General features: G+C 35.9%; 1 protein-coding gene across 2 annotated transcripts; it reads right to left on the bottom strand.

Annotated features, from left to right (window-relative positions):
* Positions 1-700: 700 nt before the first annotated feature.
* LOC114412283 (cytochrome c1-2, heme protein, mitochondrial) lies at positions 701-14298 on the bottom strand. 2 transcript variants are annotated; one of them, XM_028376111.1, is made up of 8 exons: positions 14144-14298; positions 12897-12964; positions 8350-8567; positions 2222-2501; positions 2068-2139; positions 1447-1563; positions 1274-1339; positions 701-1191 (listed from the first exon to the last, which is right to left on the bottom strand). In XM_028376111.1, the coding sequence occupies exons 2-8, from the start codon at positions 12951-12953 to the stop codon at positions 1075-1077; spliced, it is 927 nt and encodes a 308-aa protein (XP_028231912.1). In that variant the 5' UTR covers positions 12954-12964; positions 14144-14298; the 3' UTR covers positions 701-1074. The 2 variants fall into 2 exon arrangements, with proteins under 2 accessions (XP_028231912.1, XP_028231913.1); XM_028376112.1 differs by having other exon boundaries at positions 8350-8564; positions 14144-14297.
* Positions 14299-22790: the final 8492 nt, after the last annotated feature.

The following is a 22790-nucleotide window of genomic DNA, read 5'->3' on the forward strand; positions in this document are numbered from 1 at the left end:
GGAGCAGTTTTTGCAGTTGCATATCTCTTTTTAGTCCTTAACTGTTATGAAACACATAGCTAAAGCATTGACACTCAGGTGGTCCATGCAAACTGCCCTGGTACTATTAGATTATATATTGGCTTATATATATTTGCGGTTCCTGTAAATTAAAACTTTTCATTTTAAATTCCTTGTAACTTTATTTTTTTTTTAATTTTAGTCTTTGTAAATTTGTATTTTCTTTTAATTTTAATCCCTATAAGATTCTAATCTTTTTATTTATAGTTTCTATAAATTTACGTATACTAGATCCAACATTGAAAAAACACAAACATATCGAACTAAAGAAAAATATCTTACAAGGATTAAAATTAAAAAAATAAATTTACAGAAACCAAAAATAAATAAGATGTTAACTTCCAAGAACAAAAAGATATTTAAGTCCTATATATTTCTAAATGTCTAAATCATCTATAAAATGTGATGTACACAATTGTCAAGATAATATGTAATCACAAGACTCCGAACATTCTTCTGTTTCATAATATACCTTTGAATTTCTTGCATTCTTGTTTCATACGCCATGGTTCATTAAAGTTAGTATCTACGAGCATTCGTTGTAAATCAGAAAACGAGTGAACGACTATAACCATAAATATAAACCACCTTATGTAAAGGTATCCTTAAATATTGAGCCACGAGTATCATAACATAGCAATGATGTAAAATGAACCTTGTTTCCAATTTCCAAAAAGACCCTTTTGGCCTAGTCTCTTTCTTATAATAAGGTAACCAAAATAAACCCAAATCACAGGTCAATTACCGAATAATCCAGATTGAGGGGGAAAAAAAATAAGAGTACAGGGGTCCTGGAGAATGTAACAATACGTAGGTCTGAGAAGGAAGAAAAAGTGAAAATAATTATATCTCACATACACGGAGCAGCTTTATTTCTATCTCAAACAAAAATAGAACAAGCTTCAGTTACTCCTTCAATGAATTTGACATGAAGAGACAACTTTAGCATCTGACAAAATTATTGTCAACAATAATCTTTCCTGATGTAAAAAATGAAATGAAACTGGAAGGCAGCTAGTTGACAACATCAAGAACCAGCTTGCGAGACTTTAGAACGGACCACCTAAGCCGACGGTAATAGGCAGCTTGAAGTAATGCCAGTGATAGAACAAATATCCATTTGAATCCCATCTGCATATGGCAGCAATGTCCTTAGAAAATAAAGTATTTTCTTTATTGATCTGGTGGAAAAAGGATAATAAAGGAAACAAACCAGTTTTCTCTCTTCCATCTCAGGTTCCGCAGCCCAAGTCAGGAATGATACAATGTCTTTACCCATCTGTAGCAAAATATAACCAAAAAATTATTTCGTATAATTCTTCCAAAGTTCATAGATAATCCATGTGATGAGATTTACTGAAACCATTCCTCAACAAACAAAAGTACCTGAGATTCTGTAGCAGGGGTACCATCTTCATATTCAACAGCACCATCATTAAGCATTTTAGGCATAGCAATAGCCCCGCCAGGAAAATAAGGATTATAGTGCAGTCCTTCTCTAATCTACATTATTATTTAGAGAACCATAATCAAAATTTTCACTTTAAGTGCAATATATTTAGATTTGTTGAGAACTAGAAAGTTGAGAAAGTATAATTAAGTTCATCACCCTTTGTTAATATCTATATAGAAGCTTGACTGACAACTGGAGTCACATATAGGTACAAAGCAACAATGATGTTAAAACATTGAGGAACTCTGTTTCACCTAGGAATGACCTTACCTCATATTTAGTAAGAAAATTATGTGCAAAAAATTCATGCATTATTTAAGGCTCTTAACAATCCCCAACCCACCATGTTTGAGATATTATTATTTGACAGTTATTGACTGTGCTTGTACAAATTTCAAAGCCACACAACAGATTTTACAACATGGCTAGTTTTGGTTCTGAACCACCACCCATCACGTAGTCTAGCAATTGACATATAAGACAACTTTGGTAGAATGTGCAAAAGTTACAGCAATAAGCATAATAATTAAAAATGTTAATAGACAACAATTTACCGAAACACCAGCAGGAGGGTCACGATAACCAGTTAGAAGTGCAAACACATAGTTCTGACCATTGTGACGAGCCTGAAACATTAAGGGTAAAATTATTTATGATATAAAAGCAAAAGAAAATCTAAAGACGTTACTAGCAGACTACACTCATTACTTTGGTAACAAGACTTAGATCTGGAGGATAGGCTCCTCCATTAGCAAACCTAGCTGCTGCTTCATTTGCATATGGCTGGGGAAAGCGATCACTGAGTTTACCAGGGCGTGTAAACATCTCACCCTCATCATTAGGGCCATCAACCACCTCAATCTCAGCTGCCATAGCCTTTACCTCTTCTTCTGTATAAGCAACACCAACCAAATCACGGTATGATATCAAAGACATAGAATGACAAGAAGCACAGACTTCTTGATAAACTTGATGACCACGACGAATCCTGCTTATTCAAAATTGGTTAACTGTAAGACCTCAATTAGTATAAATAGTTATATAGCATTCATGTAAAAAAAAACAATTAATTTGAAATATGAGGGTGGCATAGAGCAGAATGAAGATTCACAATATTATGAATCCTGGCCCAGAAAAATGCCCTAAAAGAAAAAGGGAGGGATACTTTATTACAGAATTTGGAATTGCAACTATTTCTTTTAGAAAAGTACATTCTAAAAATCATTGTATGATATTTTTTAGATGAAATAATTTATGATAAATATTACTAAACATACCCGTACAAGATTTATTTTAAAGCATGTGAGATCACATGAAATGACAAAGCGAAGGGAAGATTGAATGACTGATTCAAGGGTCAGAAAAATGAAAACAAGGACAATATGACAAAAGCAAAGGAAAATAAGCATGTACCTAATTAATAACTACTTGTAATTTGATAGAAATGTGATTAGTGAAGTGGGGCCTAGGCCAAGGGTGTGGAGAGTTTATACTAGGAAAAAGACAAGGAATGAAAGATGATGACGTGGCTGTGAACGCATGAGAGTGGCTATAGATAGCTATTGTTGGAAGGGAATAATCAGGAAGGAATTCATTTAGGATTTGGTGGGGTCGCCTCTGGGTGATTTGGGAGCACTGCGTGCTTAGGAATTGGTTGCTATTACCAGTTTGTTATTTTTCTTTTATCTTCCTGTAATTGTGGATCTCACAGCAATACCATTGCAGTTTCATTACTCATATTACACTGTTATATCCATTTTATCACTATTTTTGTGCATTAAGACCCATCAATTGGTCCGACCTGCCGGATCAATCTCACACAATGAAGAAGATTGTAGATGTCAAGGAAGCCTAAGATGAGTGACCGAGTTGACGCTTTGGAGACACAAATGGGGAATGTGACAACAACGCTGCAAGAGCTCGCTCTCCAAGTGCAGCAACAAAGCTTGATTCTCGTAGAATTAAGCAAACAGATCGGAAAGAGAAGGGAGACTCAAGAGGAGGAAGCCTCTGCTGGTGACTCTGCACAGAGTGAATCTCGCCTCGTCGGGAAGAAGGTGAAGTTGCCTCTGTTTGATGGTGATGATCCTGTGGCTTGGATTACACGGGCCGAAATTTATTTCGATGTTCAGAATACATCGGATGATATGCGTGTGAAGTTGGCTCTCCTGAGCATGGAAGGTTCAACTATTCACCGGTTCAACCTGTTGATGGAGACTGAAGATGAGTTGTCATGGGAGAAGCTGAAGCGAGCGTTAATTGCACGTTATGGAGGACGTCGTCTGGAGAATTCGTTCGAGGAACTTTCGACGTTGAGGCAGAAAGGAAGTGTGGAGGAATTCGTCGAAGCTTTTGAGCTGTTGTCATCACAAGTTGGAAGGCTTCCTGAAGAACAATACCTGGGATATTTTATGAGTGGATTGAAACCTCAAATTCGGAGGAGGGTGCGTACTCTGAATCCTCGAAATAGGATGGAGATGATGAGAATTGCGAAAGATGTTGAAGAGGAATTGGAGGAAGATGACGATGGTGAGCGTCGTGAGGTGAAAAAAGGGGGGTACGAGCGTGTGGGCCAGAAGGATTGGGCCAGGTTATTAATGAGGAAAGGGGGATCTCAACCCAGGGATGCAACTCGTTCGTTTCAGTCGGGTGGGTCAAACCCGAGTCAGAAAACGGGTCCAAGTGGATCCAACACAAATTCAACTTCGTCTTTGGTTTCCTCAGCTCGCAAAAACGATGGGGGTCCGCGTTCTGGCACGATGGAGAGGTGGAAGGGAATACGAAGTATCCACAATGATGAATTCGAAGAGAGGAGAGCAAAGGGTCTTTGTTTCAAATGTGGGGGAAAATACCACCCTACATTGCATAAATGTCCAGAATGAGCTCTTAGGGTTCTAATCCTAGGAGAAGGTGAAACCATGACAAAGGAAGGGGAAATTGTAAGTATGGAGGATGTGACGGTGGAAAGTGAAGAAAAAGTGGAGGTGGAATGTAAACTGATGGGGGTATTGGGAAGCATGGGCGAGTCTCACACCATGAAGGTTGAAGGGAAGATACAGAATGTGGATTTATTGGTGTTGATTGATAGTGGTGCGAGCCACAATTTCATTTCTCCCAAAGTGACTACTGCTTTGGGTCTTGTCATCACACCTACAGCAGCTAAGAGTATCAAGCTTGGTGATGGTCATAAGGTGATAACAAATGGAGTGTGTAAAGGGGTCAATATGAAGATGGGGGGGGATTGAAGTGATTGTGGATGCGTTGGTGTTGGAGCTAGGGGGAATGGATATGGAGTTAGGAGTTGCCTGGTTAAGCACTCTTGGGAAGGTGATTATGGATTGGAAGGCCATGACTATGCAATTTTCTTATGAAAATGAGTTGGTGAAATTGCAAGGTCAAGGCAGTAAGGTGGTCAGACAATGTTATTTGAACTCCTATCTTGAGGATACTCATAGCAGAACTGAGCTGGGTTGGTGGTGGGTTCATCTACAGTCAATGGAAGCAACCAAGTCAGTGGTTCCCAAAGGCTTAAAACCTATACTAGAAGAATTCCAGGAAGTGTTTGGAAACAACATTCAGCTACCTCCTGAGAGGAGTCAGGTGCATCGGATTAAGCTTTTATCCTGATCATGGTGCCATTAATGTCAGACCCTACAGGTACCCTCATTACCAAAAAGAAGAAATTGAAAAGCAAGTGTCAGAACTGTTGAAAGCTGGAGTCATTCGGCCGAGTATGAGTTCATTTTCAAGTCCTGTGTTATTAGTCAAAAAGAAAGACAAGAGCCGGAGAATGTGTGTAGACTACAAGGCCTTAAATAAAGCTACAATACCAGATAAGTACCCAATCCCTATACTTGATGAGTTGTTAGATGAATTATATGGAGCTACTATGTTCTCTAAAATTGATCTAAAATCAGGATATCATCAAATTAGAGTGCATGAGGATGACATCCCTAAAACGGCGTTTAGAACACATAACAGCCACTATGAATATTTAGTAATGCCTTTTGGACTAATGAATGCCCCAACTACCTTCCAAGCCACCATGAATGACATTTTTCGGCCTTATTTGAGAAAGTTTGTCTCGGTATTCTTTGATGATATTCTGATTTACAATAAAGATATCGAGGAACACCAAATGCATTTGAGGATGGTTTTGTCTGTTTTAGTTGAGCATTGTTTTGTGGCAAATCAAGCAAAGTGTAGGTTTGGTTGTGCTCAAATTGATTATCTTGACCATATCATTTCTGGAGAAGGTGTGGCAGTGGACCCTGAAAAGGTGAAGTGTATTCTTGCATGGCCCACACCAAAGAATGTGAAGGGGGTACGTGGTTTTTTGGGTCTCACAGGGTATTATAGAAAGTTTATCCAGGATTATGGTAAAATAGCAAAACCTCTCACCGAATTGACTAAGACAATTTTTCTTGGGGAATAGAAGCTGTCAAGGCCTTTGAGGAGATGAAGAGGATCATGACTTCTCCCCCTGTGCTAATTCTTCCAAATTTTTATTTACCTTTTGAAGTTGAGTGTGATGCGGCTGGCAGAGGTATAGGTGTTGTTTTAATGCAGCAGAGACGACCTATTGCTTTCTTCAGTAAAGCTTTATCTGATGGGAATCTGGCAAAATCTGTCTATGAGAAGGAATTGATGGCCCTTGTGCTTTGTATTCAGCACTGAAGACATTATTTATTGGGCAGAGAATTTATTGTGCACACAGATCATCAAAGCTTGAAGCATTTTTTACAACAGAGAGTTTCATCTCCAGATCAGGTGTTGATTGGCCAAACTGCTAGGCTATCAATTTGAAGTTAAGTACAAACCTGGCTTAGAGAATAGAGCCGCTAATGCTCTGTCCAGATGTCATGGTGAGGTAGAAATGAATTCTATTATTTCTTTTCCCTTGTGGGCTGATAGACAGAAACTTTTGGATGAAATAACTAATGACCCGTACATTCAAAAGTTACTGAAAGAAGTGCAGGAGTCTCCTGATGTTAGACCTGAGTTTCAGGTGAAACATGGAGTTTTACTTTATCATGGCAGGCTGGTGATTTCCCCCGAATCACCCTCTATTCCTTGGCTATTGGAAGAATTTCATAGTACTCCTGCTGGAGGGCACTCAGGTTTTCTGAGAACATACCGAAGACTGGCAGATTCCTTATATTGGGTGGGGATGCAGAGGAGTGTAAGGGATTATGTTAGATCTTGTGATGTTTGTCAGAGACAAAAATATAGTGTTACTACTCCTGGTGGTTTGTTACAGCCTCTACCTATTCCTAATGGTGTGTGGGAGGACTTGTCCTTAGACATTATCACTGGGTTGCCTAAGGCTAAGGGTTATGCGGCTGTGTTAGTGGTTGTGGATAGACTATCTAAGTATAGTCATTTTGTTTTACTCAAACATCCATATACTGCTAAGTCAATTGCTGAGCTCTTTGTTAAAGAAGTGGTGAGACTTCATGGAATTCCAAGTTCTATAATCAGTGATCCTTTATTTGTGAGTCATTTCTGGATGGAGCTGTTCAAGTTACAAGGTACTAAGCTGAAAATGAGTTCAGCATATCATCCGGAAACAGATGGTCAAACGGAGGTGGTTAACAGGTGTCTGGAAAGTTATCTATGGTGCTTTGCTTCTGATCATCCAAAGACTTGGTCATTGTGGGTCCCTTGGGCTGAGTTTTGGTACAACACTACCTTTCATGTGTCTATTGGGAAGACTCCGTTCGAGGTGGTATATGGGAGGCAACCTCCTGCATTGTTGAGATTTTTGTCTAATGAGACTAAGGTTGCTGCTGTGGCATTGGAGTTGAGTGAAAGAGATGAGGCTTTGAATCAACTCAAACTCCACTTGCTCAAAGCTCAGGAACAAATGACAAGGTATGCTAACAAGAAGAGGAGGGACTTGTGTTTTGAAGTTGGAGAATGGGTCTTTCTGAAACTTAGATCCCATAGACAACAATCAGTGGTAAAAAGAATTCATCAGAAACTCGCTGCAAGATTCTATGGACCTTTCCAGGTGGCGGATAAGATTGGCGAAGTAGCTTACAGGTTGAAACTTCCATCAGCATCTAGAATTCATCCAGTTTTTCATGTGTCATTACTTAAGCGAGCTGTTGGGAACTATCAGGTACAGGGAGAGTTACCTAAAGATTTGGAAGTGACTGAGGAGACTAATGCGTACCCAGACAAGGTGTTGGGTTCAAGAGTCATAATACAGGGGGGTAATGAGGTTCAGCAGACCTTGATACAATGGAAAAATAAAGCTTTAGAGGATGTGACATGGGAGGATAATGAAGTCTTGCATTGTCAGTTTGCAGAATTTTGCCTTGAGGACAAGGCATTGTCTAAGGAGGTGGGAGTTGATAGAAATGTGATTAGTGAAGTGGGGCCTAGGCCAAGGGTGTGGAGAGTTTATACTAGGAAAAAGACAAAAGGAATGAAAGATGATGACGTGGCTGTGAACGCATGAGAGTGGCTATAGATAGCTATTGCTGGAAGGGAATAATCAGGAAGGAATTCAGTTAGGATTTGGTGGGGTCGCCTCTAGGTGATTTGGGAGCACTGCGTGCTTAGGAATTGGTTGCTATTACCAGTTTGTTATTTTTCTTTTATCTTCCTGTAATTGTGGATCTCACAGCAATACCATTGCTGTTTCATTACTCATATTACACTGTTATATCCATTTTATCACTATTTTTGTGCATTAAGACCCATCATAATTCACCTTTAAAATTCAACAGGGACTAGTTTGACTGAACATAGTTGCTAACTTCGCAAATCATATTGTTGAGCAAGAAAAATAGAAAGGAAAATGTAGAGAAATTTCAGGTCAAACTCACGAAGCATGATCATATGAACTAAGGATGCCCTTATGAGGCCATGGATAGCTAGGACATGCCAGGCCATGCTCAGCTTCATCAGCAAATGCTGTTGTTGCAAAACCTAGAAACCCTGAGACACCAGCTCCAACTAATGCAAGCACTCTTAAGGAGTTGTTGCCAATAGAGTCAGCACCATCTTTCTTTGTGATAATGAATGACTTAAAAGAAGAATTCTGCTATAAGTATAAAGTAGCTATTAGTAAACAACACAATTGTACCATGGAAGGCACAATGTTATGAAGTCGAAAACATCATGTACATTGTGTGTGTGTGTGTGTGTGTGTGAGAGAGAGAGAGAGAGAGAGAAACTCAAATGAATTGAAATTTAAGCAACATAACAAAAGATCGAGAGATTTAAATTGATAACCAATATTTGTATAACCGTGCATACAAATTGATTATTACTTATTTGGACCCAAGTCCTCAGCAGTCCTATTAAGAGGGAGGAATTAAACCTAAGACATGGACAAGTCCATCCAAAGTACTTCTAAGATAAGTATTCTTTACACTACCTTTGTTCCTATTTATAAGACCCAATTACCTAATTCATCAAGATTAAGAAAAGTAATTAGTTTAGGTGATAGCAATAAATTTGTCCTAAATTTATATACTTTTCCAAAAACACCATTGTCATTAATGCTGCTCTCTCTTCTAAATGCATGTTAATATAACATCTCTATTATTTAATTAGGGGTATTTTCAGTCTAAAAATAATTAATGCATGAGACAATATGGATTGGGTCTTATTTAAAGGAACAAGCAAGTTTAAAAAGTCGGGTCTTATAAATAGGAAAGGAGGTAGCATCATAAAATATAATTGATGAGAACCAGCATAATTGAATGTCATATTGCATGCAATTGGGATTTAATTTTGATTGACTGATAGTGCCAATGTCATATGATGCCACCTAACAGTTAAAAGATTTTCCTGTAAATGAAAAATCTCAATTGCTACAATAAATGCACTTTTCTTGTTTACCAGTAGTGTAAAAAGTTTTGCATTAACATACGGATGAAGTATAAACTCATAATATAATTTTGAATTCAGTAGTTGTTTAACAGTGAGTAGAAAACAATTTAAATTCAAGAGCCTTTAAAGATTAAGGTATAAAATAGTAAGCAAAATGAAATTGCAAAAGTATGATATGCTGGTAAAAAAGCTACACCAGGATATAAACTGGTGACATGGTAAAGACATGCAATGCAACACTAATGCTAGGGAGATATGTAAAAGTAGAAAAAAACCAGTCTAAATTTCAGAAACATCAGTTTTAGCACAATCTCATTCTTGACCCATGACATAAAAAATTCGATGAAGTTATATGTTTGACGCTATCAGCATAACAAAATAATTCTCTTTTGCAAGGACCTGGGGTCAGGTGATCAGCTATGTAAGGTTTGGAAGGATAAGAAGCACAGCAAAGGCAAAAGTAGGTCAAGTGAAACTCATTAAAAAAGAAGAGAAGGTGTAAAAAGCTTTGGTAATTATGCAAGATATCATGAAAAAATGGATGACTTATTTCTACAAGCTACTCAATGAAGGGGATGCGACAATAACAAATATTGAGAGTTAATCACTATTCACTAAAGAACATAGTCATAATTATACATTTTACACAGAATTCAAGAATTTCAAGAAAAGAACAGGCTAGAGAAAGATAAACAATGGTAAAACAATTGAACCAGATAATATTCTTATTCAAACTTGAATTTTTAAGGGGGAAGGGTATAACATAGCTTAGTAACTTGTTCAATGAGACAGAGATCAAGAAACCACTAGATGAGCAGAACAGGAACAATTTGATACCTATTTATAAGAATAAAAGGGGATGTACAAAAAATTGTGCAAACTACACAAGGATTGAGCTCACAAGCCACACTGTAAGACTTTGGTAAAGAATGTATAAAAACTGAGAATCAAGGGTGACGTGGTTGTGGTGGTGACCATCGCAACTGAGATGTTTTGAATATTAAAAAAAAAAACAATGTACTTGACACCAAAAGGCTCCTCACTATGAGAAGGTATGGGTGAGGATCATTGTACTCAGTCTTACCCTTTCATATGCAAAGAGACTGTTTTTACTTTTGAACCCATGACCAACTGGTTATCAAGGCACAACTTTACACTGCCCAAGGCTCACCCTCCCTTGGTAGAGAATGAGTAAACTAGGCCAAGAGAGTATACTAGAGGACCAATTTTATTTTTATGCCAAAGAGATCAATCAAGGAGGCTATATATCAGTCTTCAAAGAAAAGAAAAGGGAGGCTATATATCTATTGCTTGATTTCATTGGAGATTCAAAAGGAAACAAAAGGATTTTCACAAATTCGTTTTTTGAGGACAAAAGGAAATATAGATTAATGTAAATTTACATAAACTTGCAAGTTGAGAAGTGAGACAGCGATTCAAGTAAAAAAAAAGTTATCTATGGCCCCAATTGACCCAAAACAACGCTGATTTGAGTGCTCATTCATTACACATTACATGCACTATTGTAGCTAAAAATAATGTAAAACATAATTTGAGAGCTCAATCACACAAATTGATCAAAAGGCTCTCATCCTCATCTGTTTTCTGCAAATCATTCAAAGCTCAGACACTGCATAGAGTTTTGTTTCCGTTAAGTCCAGAATTATGAAACCAGCATATCAAGACATAAACCCACTGTCCATCATGCTGCAACGATGTCTGTAAACCCAACATTCATCATGAAGGAGTGACAACATTTGTAAAATAGAGGATTTTGGTTTTGCACGACATGACGGAGAGAAATCAAAGTTAAGTTCTGTTCAAACTCGAGTTCTGTTTGTGTTCTGTTATTTTAATCAGCTGCAGGGCTGTTCCTCTGTTCTTTTCACTTGTTATTAAAACTTAAAAGGAGTACATACTACATACATAAACTGAGTAAGATATTGGAGGTGAGAGGATATGGACTAAGGTATTGTGCTTTGACAAGCAATATTTTTTGGATGAGCACCATTATTTCCTTCTAGGAAGTATTCTATGTTGCAAAACATAATACAACTATAGTTGATGGAGTTTTGATAAACATTATGGATAACTGTTTTACCTTATTTTTATGAGGTAAACACTTACCATTTATGAGTCACATTACAAATGCTCTGTGGGATTATGTAAACTCTCGAGTTAGAAAACCTTGTTAGTGAATATGAGAATGCTCAGGAAGATGATGGAAGATACAAGAAAATATAGGATTTGAACAAATATAACTAATTAAAAGATCATGTAACACTTATTGAGAGGTGACAAAAACTCACATAAGGTGGTTTGGTCACAAGAGAAGACCAATAGAGGCTTTTTTAGAAAAACAGATCAAATGGATCATAGTCAGATTATTTTAAATAAAAAAAACTTTACTACAAATGAAAAAAACTAGCATACCCTAGTACCAAAAGGCTCCTCACTTTGCGAAAGTATGGGGAAGGATCACTGTACATAGCCTTCCTCTTGCATATGCAAAGAGGCAATTTCCAGATTCAAGCCAGTGACCAACTGGTCACAAAGGGCAACTTTCCTGTTGCGTTAGGGCTCCACCTCACTTTACTACAAATGAATTAACATTAAATTAGGTTTTGATAGAACCTAACGACCCATGCAGCCAACCAAACCCACCTAATGGTTGGCTTAATCATTATTGGTGCTGCATATCATCAGCTAGCACATTGCAAGAGTTTTTTTTCTCTTTTTAAAATTTATCTTTGTCCATCTTCAAATGCTCATTTAAGACTTAGAAAGATCTGCAAGTTTGTCAACTACAAACATTTTAGGTTCAACTACAGATTGGCATGTTCAATGTAATAAATATGGTGCAGTCCAATCTATCTATGACTTAAATGAAATTGATAAATCTTTTACACATTAGCAGCAACGATTTGATGATCTAGATAAAAAAAAAAATTTAACAGAATCACCACATTAATCTAACATCAAACAGTATTGCTCAAATAAACAATTATAAGTAAAGATAAATGATCAGCTCTAACATAGAAAAACTAATGCTCCATATGCTTCATATTCATATAACAATTTCTTTTTTATTTTCCCAACCATCAACTTTCAGTCTAACGATCTCCATTTAAGTCCCTTGCTGCAAGGACCAGAAAAGTAAATATTCCAAAGATTGGCATGTTATCAACTAAAGATTGGCATGTTCGAAAACTTTGTATTCAACTATGCATAATCAAGCTATGGTACAGTCTATTCAATTACTCTTAAAAGAAATTGATAAATCTTTTACAAATTAGCAGCAATTATATGATGATATAGATAATCTTTTTCAATATTATTCTCACATTAATCTAGCTAAAATCTTCCAGAAAAACTAGTGTTCCCTAAGCCTCAAATTTGTATTACAATTTTTCTTTTTCTCAACCCCCAACTTTTGGTCTAAGGGTCTCCATTTTAAGTTTCATGCACCAAGGACCAGAAAAGCAAATATTTCAAAACATATAAACTTGTCATGAAGAGAGGGGCTAAAGCTTACAGGAGAATGAGATTGGAGTTTCCTCCTAAATAACTGCCGAATAACACCTCCAGCCATCTCAGTTCACACTACAATCATTCATATAAAATAGATTACAAAAGTAAATAAATACCTCCAACCAAGTATCATAGATATCATTCTACAAATATGCACAACAATAAGAAAGACAGCATCATCAAATAAGTGTGAATAGAGATAAGTAAAAATTTACCAACGGTTTCTACAATGACAAAACATGAAAATGAACCCAAAAATGAAAATTGCCAAGAAAAATGCTAGTAAGTTTTATATTTTAGAATTTAGATTATGGTAAGATGATCTATCAAGAAAATACTTTTGCCCCTGATTGAATAAACTTCTCCATAAGCACTTGTAGGCGAAAAAAAATAATAAGGTAAATGAATTAAGTTTCTCCCATAAGTCAAAATCAACTCATGCATATCAACTTTTGGAGAAGTTAGATAAGAGAACTTCTATAAAAGTTGAAGTAAATAAGTTGATTTTAATTCATTATAGAATCTTAATTCATTTTACCTTTTTTTTCTCTTCTCCTAATAGCATTTATGGAGAAGTCTATCCAAGCAAGGCTTCACACAATCTATAAATAGCCAGAGTCTAATTCTTGATGTAACACGTTGACAACAAGAACTTGGAACCAATAGACAAATGCACAAGTATGCAAACAAAGTCAGAGAGAATAATCTTAAAACCTCTGGCATAATTAACACACAATAAGTTCAACGGTTTTGAGGACATAACTTCTTAGTGCTGATTTTAAACAACTAAAAGTGGAAGGCTTTTATTGGGAGAGAAAACATGTATTACATCCAAAATACAAAAAATGTAATAAATTGTGTATTTGCAGGCGTTTTCAGCACCAACTACTACACACTCAAAAAAAAAGGAAAGAAAGAAAGACAGTGGCATAAACAGAAAATGCAGCATCTCAAAAACCCGCATCAGCAACACATTCAAATGAAATCTGAATAGGGCAGATAACTTTTTTCTGCAACAACATAAAGTAAAGAACCTCAGTAGAATCCAGAAAATGAAGCTTCGTGCGCCCAAATGGGAAGTAGCAGACAGAAAATATATGAGAAATTGGTAAACGTGCAAATAGGTACACAGAGATGAAGATTGAAAAACCCGTAATTAAGAAGTGGATCAATAATCTGAGACGCAGTGATAGCTAAACATCTAAAAATTAATAACGAAAAAATGAAGAGAAAGGGGAAAAAAGGACTTACGAAATGGAGGGTCGATTGGGAACTGAGGATCTAATGAAGAATAAGGAGAAAGTGAAGGTAAGAGAGAGAAGCTGCAGAAACAAGCCGAAGATTTGGGAGACAAACGCTTCTAATTGTTGCAGCCACGAGAATTGCTCTGGGCTCTTGGGCCTTACTGATGGGCCTTCTTACGTTTTTATTTGACAATTTTTTTGGAACATGCTATTACACAGCCTCTCCAATCTCTTTGACAATTTTAATTTTTTAGATAGATTTCTCATTCTTATATCTTTTTTCAAATTACACTAGTTTGTAAAAATTTCCCAATATACGTCACATTTCTATGTTCATTGAGAAGTCGGGTTTGACCACCCCCGACTTCTGTATGGGCCTCTTTCTTTTTTCAATTTATATGATTAAATTTTTTTAATTTAAATTATTGAAATAATATAAATAAAAATTAAAAATTGTAATAATAAAAATTATTAAAATTGTCTAATAATATATTTGCTTTATTAAAAAAATTAATTTTTTTTTAAATTATTATTTTCTCCAATTTTTTATTAAAATAATTTTTATAATTTTTTAAGAGATATATATAGATAAAGAAAAATCAAAAAAATTGAAAAAATTATAGTATAACTTTTTAGTTACATGTATATATATTTTAAGTTAAATTTATGTGTTGTTAAAATTTTTGTTTTCTTATGTACATTAATTAAAGAATGAGAAAATTAGTTAGTAGTATTGAAACAAATTGAAAAACACAAGGAATAAATAATTAATACACATAAAATTAAACAGTTGTGACTGAGATGATAAACGAGAATAATGAAACATACTAAAAATACAATTGCAACATAAATATGACGAAACTAATGATAGTCTAAAAGATGTTGTGCAAGAGACATGTCTTGTTGCAGTTGGATTATTGGTTTTGCTAAAAATAGCTAAAATTTCTATTGGGCAGAATCGTTTCCAGTAGTTGGATTGTACTAACACATTTAGCACGTCTTCGTCATTTTTCAATTTTGTTATTTCATATTCGATTAAATTTTCTGAATACTTAGCATGACTTGGTTGTCGAAAGAACAATCGTATGACCAATTGTGATTCCTGAATTCCATAAGGGAGGAACCTCATAGGTGCAACTTGCTTGATTAAATCCTTGAGTTTGTTCATGCTACATCCTGAAGGAATATCAAATCTTATTGGATTTATTCTAGTGAAGGAGTAACCCAAAAACCCACTATGGCGTGGTATGTTCCACTTCCGGTTGTATCATGAGTAGGAGTGATATTGGACTGAAGCAGGTTGAGTATATCATCCAGTGTTCTATGGATGGTACATAATAATTTTATATGGCCAACACACGAGTATTGCTCATTGCACATTAACATTGTGTAAACATCATCATCATTTTTCAATTGTAGAGATTGAAAAAAATATTGTTGACTTGCATCCATGAATGGTTGTCGGTAGTAGATTTCATCCATTAATTGATCGTTGGTTAGCTGAAGGGTGTTGTGCATTCTACTCTTGAGTGTATCAAAAGAACAATCATTAGGAAATCGCATTGTTGTTGGAGTGAGACTTTGAAAATAAACACAAGTTTGGTTATAAGTTATTGATCCATTTGAAAAAATGAAGGCTAATCTCGAGTTAGCAAAGGTTTGGCTGCTTGTTTCTCCCAAAAATGACATAGTAATAAGATTGAATTTGGTTTATGAAGGTATGTTGTGTGAAATTGTGCGTTTGTATTGAGGATGTTTTGTGTTATGTATAGTTGTATGCATTTTGCGCCGTTGATGTGTATTGGAATCTGATAAGGTTAGAATTGTATTCTTGCTAAAGGCTTCTCTGAAATCCAATTGTTGGTGAGACATTTAAGTTTTTTAGAGAGTGTGCAAATTGTAGAGTGTGTCACGAATATTTTTTTTTTTTTGGATTCTTTGACTTTCAAACTATGGAAAAAGTGTGTCATGAATATCATTAATGTGTTGAACATAATTTTAAAAATATGCAAAACATGGGCACTTAAGCATAGTTCCAAGGATCTAAAGCATAATTTTTTCGATTTTGTGCTCCTATTTTGAGGTGGTTGTTCATGGAATTGGCGCACGATATATTTTTTTTGGATTCTTTGACGTTCAAAATATGGAAAAAGTGTGTCACGAATATCATTAATGTGTTGGACATAATTTTAAAAAAATGCAGAACATGAGCACTTAAGCATAGTTGCAAGGGTCCAAATCATAGTTTTTTTTTATTTTGTACTTCTATTTTGAGGTGGTTGTCCATGGAACTGGTACATGATATTTTTTTTCTTGGATTCTTTGATGTTCAAGCTATGGAAAAAGTGTGTCACAAAGATCATTAATGTGTTGGACATAATTTTTAAAAAATGCAGAACATGGGCACTTAAGCATAGTTGAAGGGTCTAAATCATAGTTTTTTTTTATTTTGTGCTTCTATTTTGAGGTGGTTGTTCATAGAACTGGTATACGATATATATATATATATATATTTTTAATTCTTTGATATTAAAAAATTTCATAAGATGACCACTTAAACATTGTTTTAAGGGTGACAAGCATACTTTCTTTTTTTATTTTTTACTCTTAATTTGAGGTCTTACTTGATGAAACCGTTACAAGGGTACTTAAACATATTTGATCTCATTATCACAACATTTTATATTTCAATGACCAAGATGATGACTAGTCCCACAGGGCGGTGGACGTCGATTATGTCACAAATTTCTTATTTCCTGTATGACTGGTTCTCCCACGTCATGATGATGTTGTTGTTCTATGTCAATATACTCAATGTGGGTTGTTGCAGTTGAAGAACTTTGTTCCTGTTCTCCAAACAAATGTGGTGCATCGAACTATTGGAAAGAAGCTAAATATGATGTTGTAGAATTTGGTGTATTCAAATCGACACCAAATAAATTGACCATCCATTCATGGCTGGTTGCGCTGATTGACTCGCCAGTCTGGCCAAAAGTTTGATAAACATGTGAAGGAGTACAATACATTGATTGAGGATGCAAACTGTGTTTGTTCAACACTTATCCTTGCAACATTATGGGTAATTGTTGTGCGTGGATCATTTAGTTGTTGTGCAACAAACAAGAACAAAATAGTATTTTTCCTATACCATTCCATGTACGCTGGTGTATGTGTCACTATTCCTTCAACCCATTGCCCAGTCAAAACATTAATGCGTTTGTTTTTCCAGATATTAATCCACTCCGCATGATATTTCATCCAATCATTATAATGATTGCCTTGCATGTCAATTTGGTGAAGTCGATCAAGATTCATGGGATCAACAGGAATGTCTTGTTGTAGTCCAAATTGTAGCTTGACCCAGTTTGTTTGATGTCATTCCACAATCGGAAAACAAATAATTGCAGTACATGCAAACCAAATCTCCATGTATCTGTATGCATGTCTTGGTAGGAGTTCTTCAAATCTTCTATATGAGACCCATGAAAACTGAAATATATGCTAACAATGCAACATTAGTAAATGTTAATATGTACATATTGATGGTGCAGTTCATGATAGTATTATACCTCATGGTTCTCCATATGCTTTATACGAGATCTATATCCGACCAAATCACCATGAGGTGTGGCCCTATATTCTAATCTACCACCACTCCATTTGAAATGTAAAACATACAAAACAAGTATTCATTGTAATGTTATAATACGCGTCATTGAAATTAAAATTTAGATTTCGCTATATGTAAATAACCTTTTAGCCAGTTGATAAGTTGTTTCAAGTCGTGGGGCTCTTGGTGCAATAAAAGGCATGCGGTACCTACTCAAGTTAATGACCTAAGTTGGACTGACATGGAGCAGAAGTTGGACAATTCCCTAAAATTAGAATGAATAATTTAACATATTTTGTTATTGTATTATGTTTAAGTTTTTCTCAGTCTTTATTATGTAGTTGTAGTTGTTGCATGATTTGAAGTTGTTATTTTCAATTTACTTCAGTAATAATAGCCTACACATGCATGATTTCAGAGATGCAGAGCAATGTCGTACCTAACTCTCACATGCACCAACAACCCCATTAATGTGTGGTGTTGAACACTGTTCACTCACGTGCGTACGATTACCCCATTAACGTGGTTCTCAACAATCCGAGTGAGTTCGGCGCGCGATGTGGAACACTACGGTCAACACTCATGATGCAACGATGTTGCACACTATTCACTCACATGCGTACACTGTTCTGCAGCTACACAGTATTCACTCACATGAACTGAATATCCTACCTATGTCTCTCATCTAACTCTCCTACCTAAATTTGCCACCTATCCCTTCCACCTAACTCTCCTACCTAACTTTTCCACCTACTCCTCCCACCTAACCTTCCTACCTAACCCTCATAACTAACTTTGCCACCTAACCTTCCAATCTAACCCTCCTACCTAACTTTGCCACCTAACTCTCTACTAAACTTTCTCAGCCTATATATAATCTCACCATTTGACAACATATCACACACAATAACATTCTCAGAAAACAAAACTCGATTTGTAACTCTCACAGTATTTCCACTCATATCCCACAAGCACCACCATGGCTCCACCTAAAGAAATTGTGACTGTCATTGATTACTATGGTCACATAGTAGACGACCCAGTTCTGGGATCGGTGTACACATGTGCAAACCCAATATTTATTTACATTAGTCGTTCTATTACGTTAACACAATTGATTTGAAAAATTAACAATCTTCTCCCTACTCGAGCAACTGAAAAAGTTACTTAATTGTTATTTTGTGTCCCTGTTTCATTTTATCAGGGTCAAACATGTTATATTTCAGCACAACTACTCGACAATGACGATCTCAGAGGCGCGATGGAAACAATTCTCCAGAATCCATAATTGAATTCTGCCAAATTCTATGTTGTTACTGACCTTATTCCTCAACCACAACCATCATCTCCACAACCATCATGTCCACAACTACAATTACCGCCTTCACAACAATTACCGTACAAAAACCTGGACCTCAATGATCCAATCTATTCATACAACAACCTTGAAACACAAGATGCCTTTGACATTTATACTTCATACACACAACTATTATCCGAAAATGATTTTTTTTTATGCCCAACAAACCTACTTTGACCAACAAAACCATCATTCATCCCCCTTTATGTCACCCTCACAACAACCACAAACACAAACATCAAACCGAAATGAACATCTCATCACTAACGAAGATCCCATTATACGATTTCATGAGGAAAACATGGATGATTTTAGTGAGGATGAAGATCAACAGTTCTTTGATCACATCAATCACCAAAGCGATGACGAGGGTGTTGGCAGACCAACGACACCTCTGTCACCTCCGTTGCAATATCACCAACCTAGGTGTCCAGTCAACTTAAACTTTGACCACCTATCACACTATATTGATCGACACCATTTCGTTCAGCAACAACATAATGTACAACCACCAACCAGTTCACTCGAGGTTGGCATGACCTTTGATGAAAAAACACAATGCATTTGAGCAGTCAAAGAATACAACATTAGAAATTATTTTGATTGCAGAACAATTTATTCTAACCAGAGAAGGCTAAACTTTGTGTGTAGATCACATGAAAATGGTAGTACATGGAGTTTCGGCGCATGCAATTCAAAGAGGCATAAGAAATGGATTATCAAGAGTATCAGAGGTCATCACACTTGTCTTATGCCAATGCTTAGACAAGATCTTCAGAAAATCTACAAACACGTCGTAACACAGATCATCCAACCAATTGTCAAAACAAACCCAACAGTCTTCATAAAAAAATTCATGAATTATACCCCATCCTACAAAAAGACATGGTTAGCAAAGCAAAGAGTGTTGGAGATGATTCATGGAAATTGGAAAGAATCATATGCCAAGCTGTCAAAACTTTTGAGAGCTTTGCAATTTTGTGTTCCCAAGACTGTGGTCGTTGCTCAAACAGAATCCGTGTTTGAGGGAGGAAAAACCATACCGGGCAAAAGAATGCTTAAACGTGTCTTTTGGTCATTTGGTCCTTGCATTAATGGGTTTGCATATCGCAAACCCACAGTACAAGTAGATGGTACATGGCCTTACGGGAAGTATACTGCCACATTATCGATAGCTACAACACAAGATGGAGTTAACCATATTTGTGAATGTATATCATGCAGGTTTCGATGATGCCAAAGTATTACCCAAAGATGGTTGTCATCATCAAAAAGGGGGAGAATATGAATGAATATCATACAGGTTTTGGTGATGCCAAAAAGGTTACTTGATGAGCATGGATTGAATCAAGTCAAAAGAACAAGATCAAGTAAATCTAAGATAAAAACTTAGTAAATTTGTTTAAAGAATCTCAATTTGATTGCTTTAGTTTGGCCTCAACATCTTTAGTATCATACACTCTTTTATCAAAGGCTAAATCAGTTCAAAAAGATATTTTTGAATTGGTAATTGATTATCAGACTATGTAATCAATTACCAGAGAGTTTGTGAAGATATTTTTTACTAACGACACAAAATTGTTTGAATTTTGATCTGTGTAATCGATTACCAAATTCCTATAATCGATTACCAGTGAAGAGATTTCAAAAAACCTTTGAAAAGTCATGACTCTTCAGAAATATAACTGTGTAATCAATTACCAGAATCCTGTAATCGATTACCAGTGAGAAAACTTCATAAAAACTTTTTGAAAAGACACATCTCTTCAAACCATTTTGAAAAGGCACAATGGGCCTATATATGTGTGTCTGACTTCAAAAAGTAAGAGAGCGATGTTCTAAAAAAACTTAATTGTCAAATGCTCTCTAAACAACTATTGGCCAAATACTTGCAAATCAATTGAGTATTCTTCTAAGATCTTCAATTTGTATTATCATTTCTAAAAGAGAGAAATTCTTCTGTACATTCTAAAACATTGTTGTGATCAAGAGATTGTTTGTCTCTTGACTTGTGAGAATCCTGAACACAAGGGAGAGGGATCCCAAGGTGTGTTCAAAGTTTGTAAAGGATTTACAAAGATAGTGAAAAATCTCAAGTGGGTTGCTTGAGGACTGGACGTAGGCACAGGAAGTGGCTGAACCAGTATAAATTGAGTATGCAATTCTCTTTTCCCTTATCTCAATTATTTTATTGCAATTTACTATGTCTTGCGCATTTAAAAGAACATTATTAAATTGATTGTTTTTTTATGCATTCTGAGCCTATCATATATCATTTAAAAGGGGGTTAAAATTTGTTAGTGGGAAAATTTGTAAGACTTAATTCACCCCCTCTTAAGTTATTGAGGCCACTTGTCCAACAATATATTCCCGATTGCCTACGCCATTGTAGAAGGGGAGACAACTTCAGCTTGGGGGTTTCTCGTAAAGAATTTGAGAAGACATGTTATTCCGTAAATTAACATTTCTCTCATTTCAAATAAACACCCCTCGATTGTGCCTACAACAACCCAAGTAACTTATGGGTTTAGGACACATCCCATTTCTTCTGCCTGCGCCATATTACACAAAATTTTCTTCGCGGTAACTCAAAAGACAAACATTTAAAGAAACCACTCTTGCTGGCTGGTGAGAATCTATTTTATTTCTTCGTTAAACTTTACTTTCAATCAAATTTCATAACATAATAGATTGATTGAATATTTACAGGTTTCGCATAAACGGAGAAGATGCACTTGTGACATCTTGGGGTATCCGTGCCAATAAGCCAAGTGCAGCTAAATGGCTTGATCAACTACCCAAACAAAATTGGGTACAATGCTTCGATAAGGGAAAATGTTAAGGACATATGACTACAAATTTGTCTGAGTCTATTAATTCCATGTTAAAAAAACAGAAAACGTTTGTCGGTGTCATTGTTGGTTGAGGAGACGTACTTCAAGACCACATAACTCTTTGCTATTAGAGGCCAACAAACTTAGGCAATGATCAACTCCGACTCACAGTATTTTGAAGTCATCTCTGAGGCAATGAATAGAGGTCAACAAGAATCAAATACACACATTGTAAACGGCGAATTCGACAGATACAACCACACATTTATTGTAATAGAGATCCAATCCCCACTTCAAACACCCAGACCACCTGGAAGGTTTAAAGTAATGTTACAATCCCAAAAGTATGATTGTGGTGAATATCAGGCTAAATACTTACAGTGTTCTCACGTCATGGCTGCTTGTAAATCTGTCAATGTTGATCCCATGAGCTATGTGCCACCTCTATTCACTTTACAACACGTTTTGCACGTCTACGACAACTCCTTTGGTTTACTGCCACACGAATTAATGTGGCAAGAATATGAAGGAGATTAGTTGGGTCCTGATCCAAGGAGAAAGAGGACCGCAAAGGATCATCCGGTTTCAACTCGCATTCCTACTAGGATGGACGAAGACGAAAATGAACGGGAAAGTAGAAAAAAAAATGTGGAATATGCCAACAACATGGCTATAACAAAAACAATTGTCCCAGCATTCCTTCATCTTAAGTTTTTTCTTAGCCAAATGTAATTGTTTAAGTGTTTTATTTATAATGTAGTGTAATGTTCTTCTATAAATAAATTGTTAAACAAAAAGTATTATCATTTTTTTAAAAATCTAATGACATAAACAAAAAAATTATATTTAG

This window comes from Glycine soja, chromosome 5 (assembly GCF_004193775.1).
Source record: "Glycine soja cultivar W05 chromosome 5, ASM419377v2, whole genome shotgun sequence".
Lineage (NCBI taxonomy): Eukaryota > Viridiplantae > Streptophyta > Magnoliopsida > Fabales > Fabaceae > Glycine > Glycine soja.

Coding starts and splice junctions, on each gene's coding strand:
- LOC114412283 (XM_028376111.1), bottom strand. CDS start 12,953: ATGGCTGGAGGTGTTATTCGGCAGTTATTTAGGAGGAAACTCCAATCT. Junction 2,140..2,221: donor ATCTAAGTCTTGTTACCAAA/GTAATGAGTGTA, acceptor TTAATGTTTCAG/GCTCGTCACAATGGTCAGAA. Junction 1,340..1,446: donor CCCCTGCTACAGAATCTCAG/GTACTTTTGTTT, acceptor ATTTTGCTACAG/ATGGGTAAAGACATTGTATC.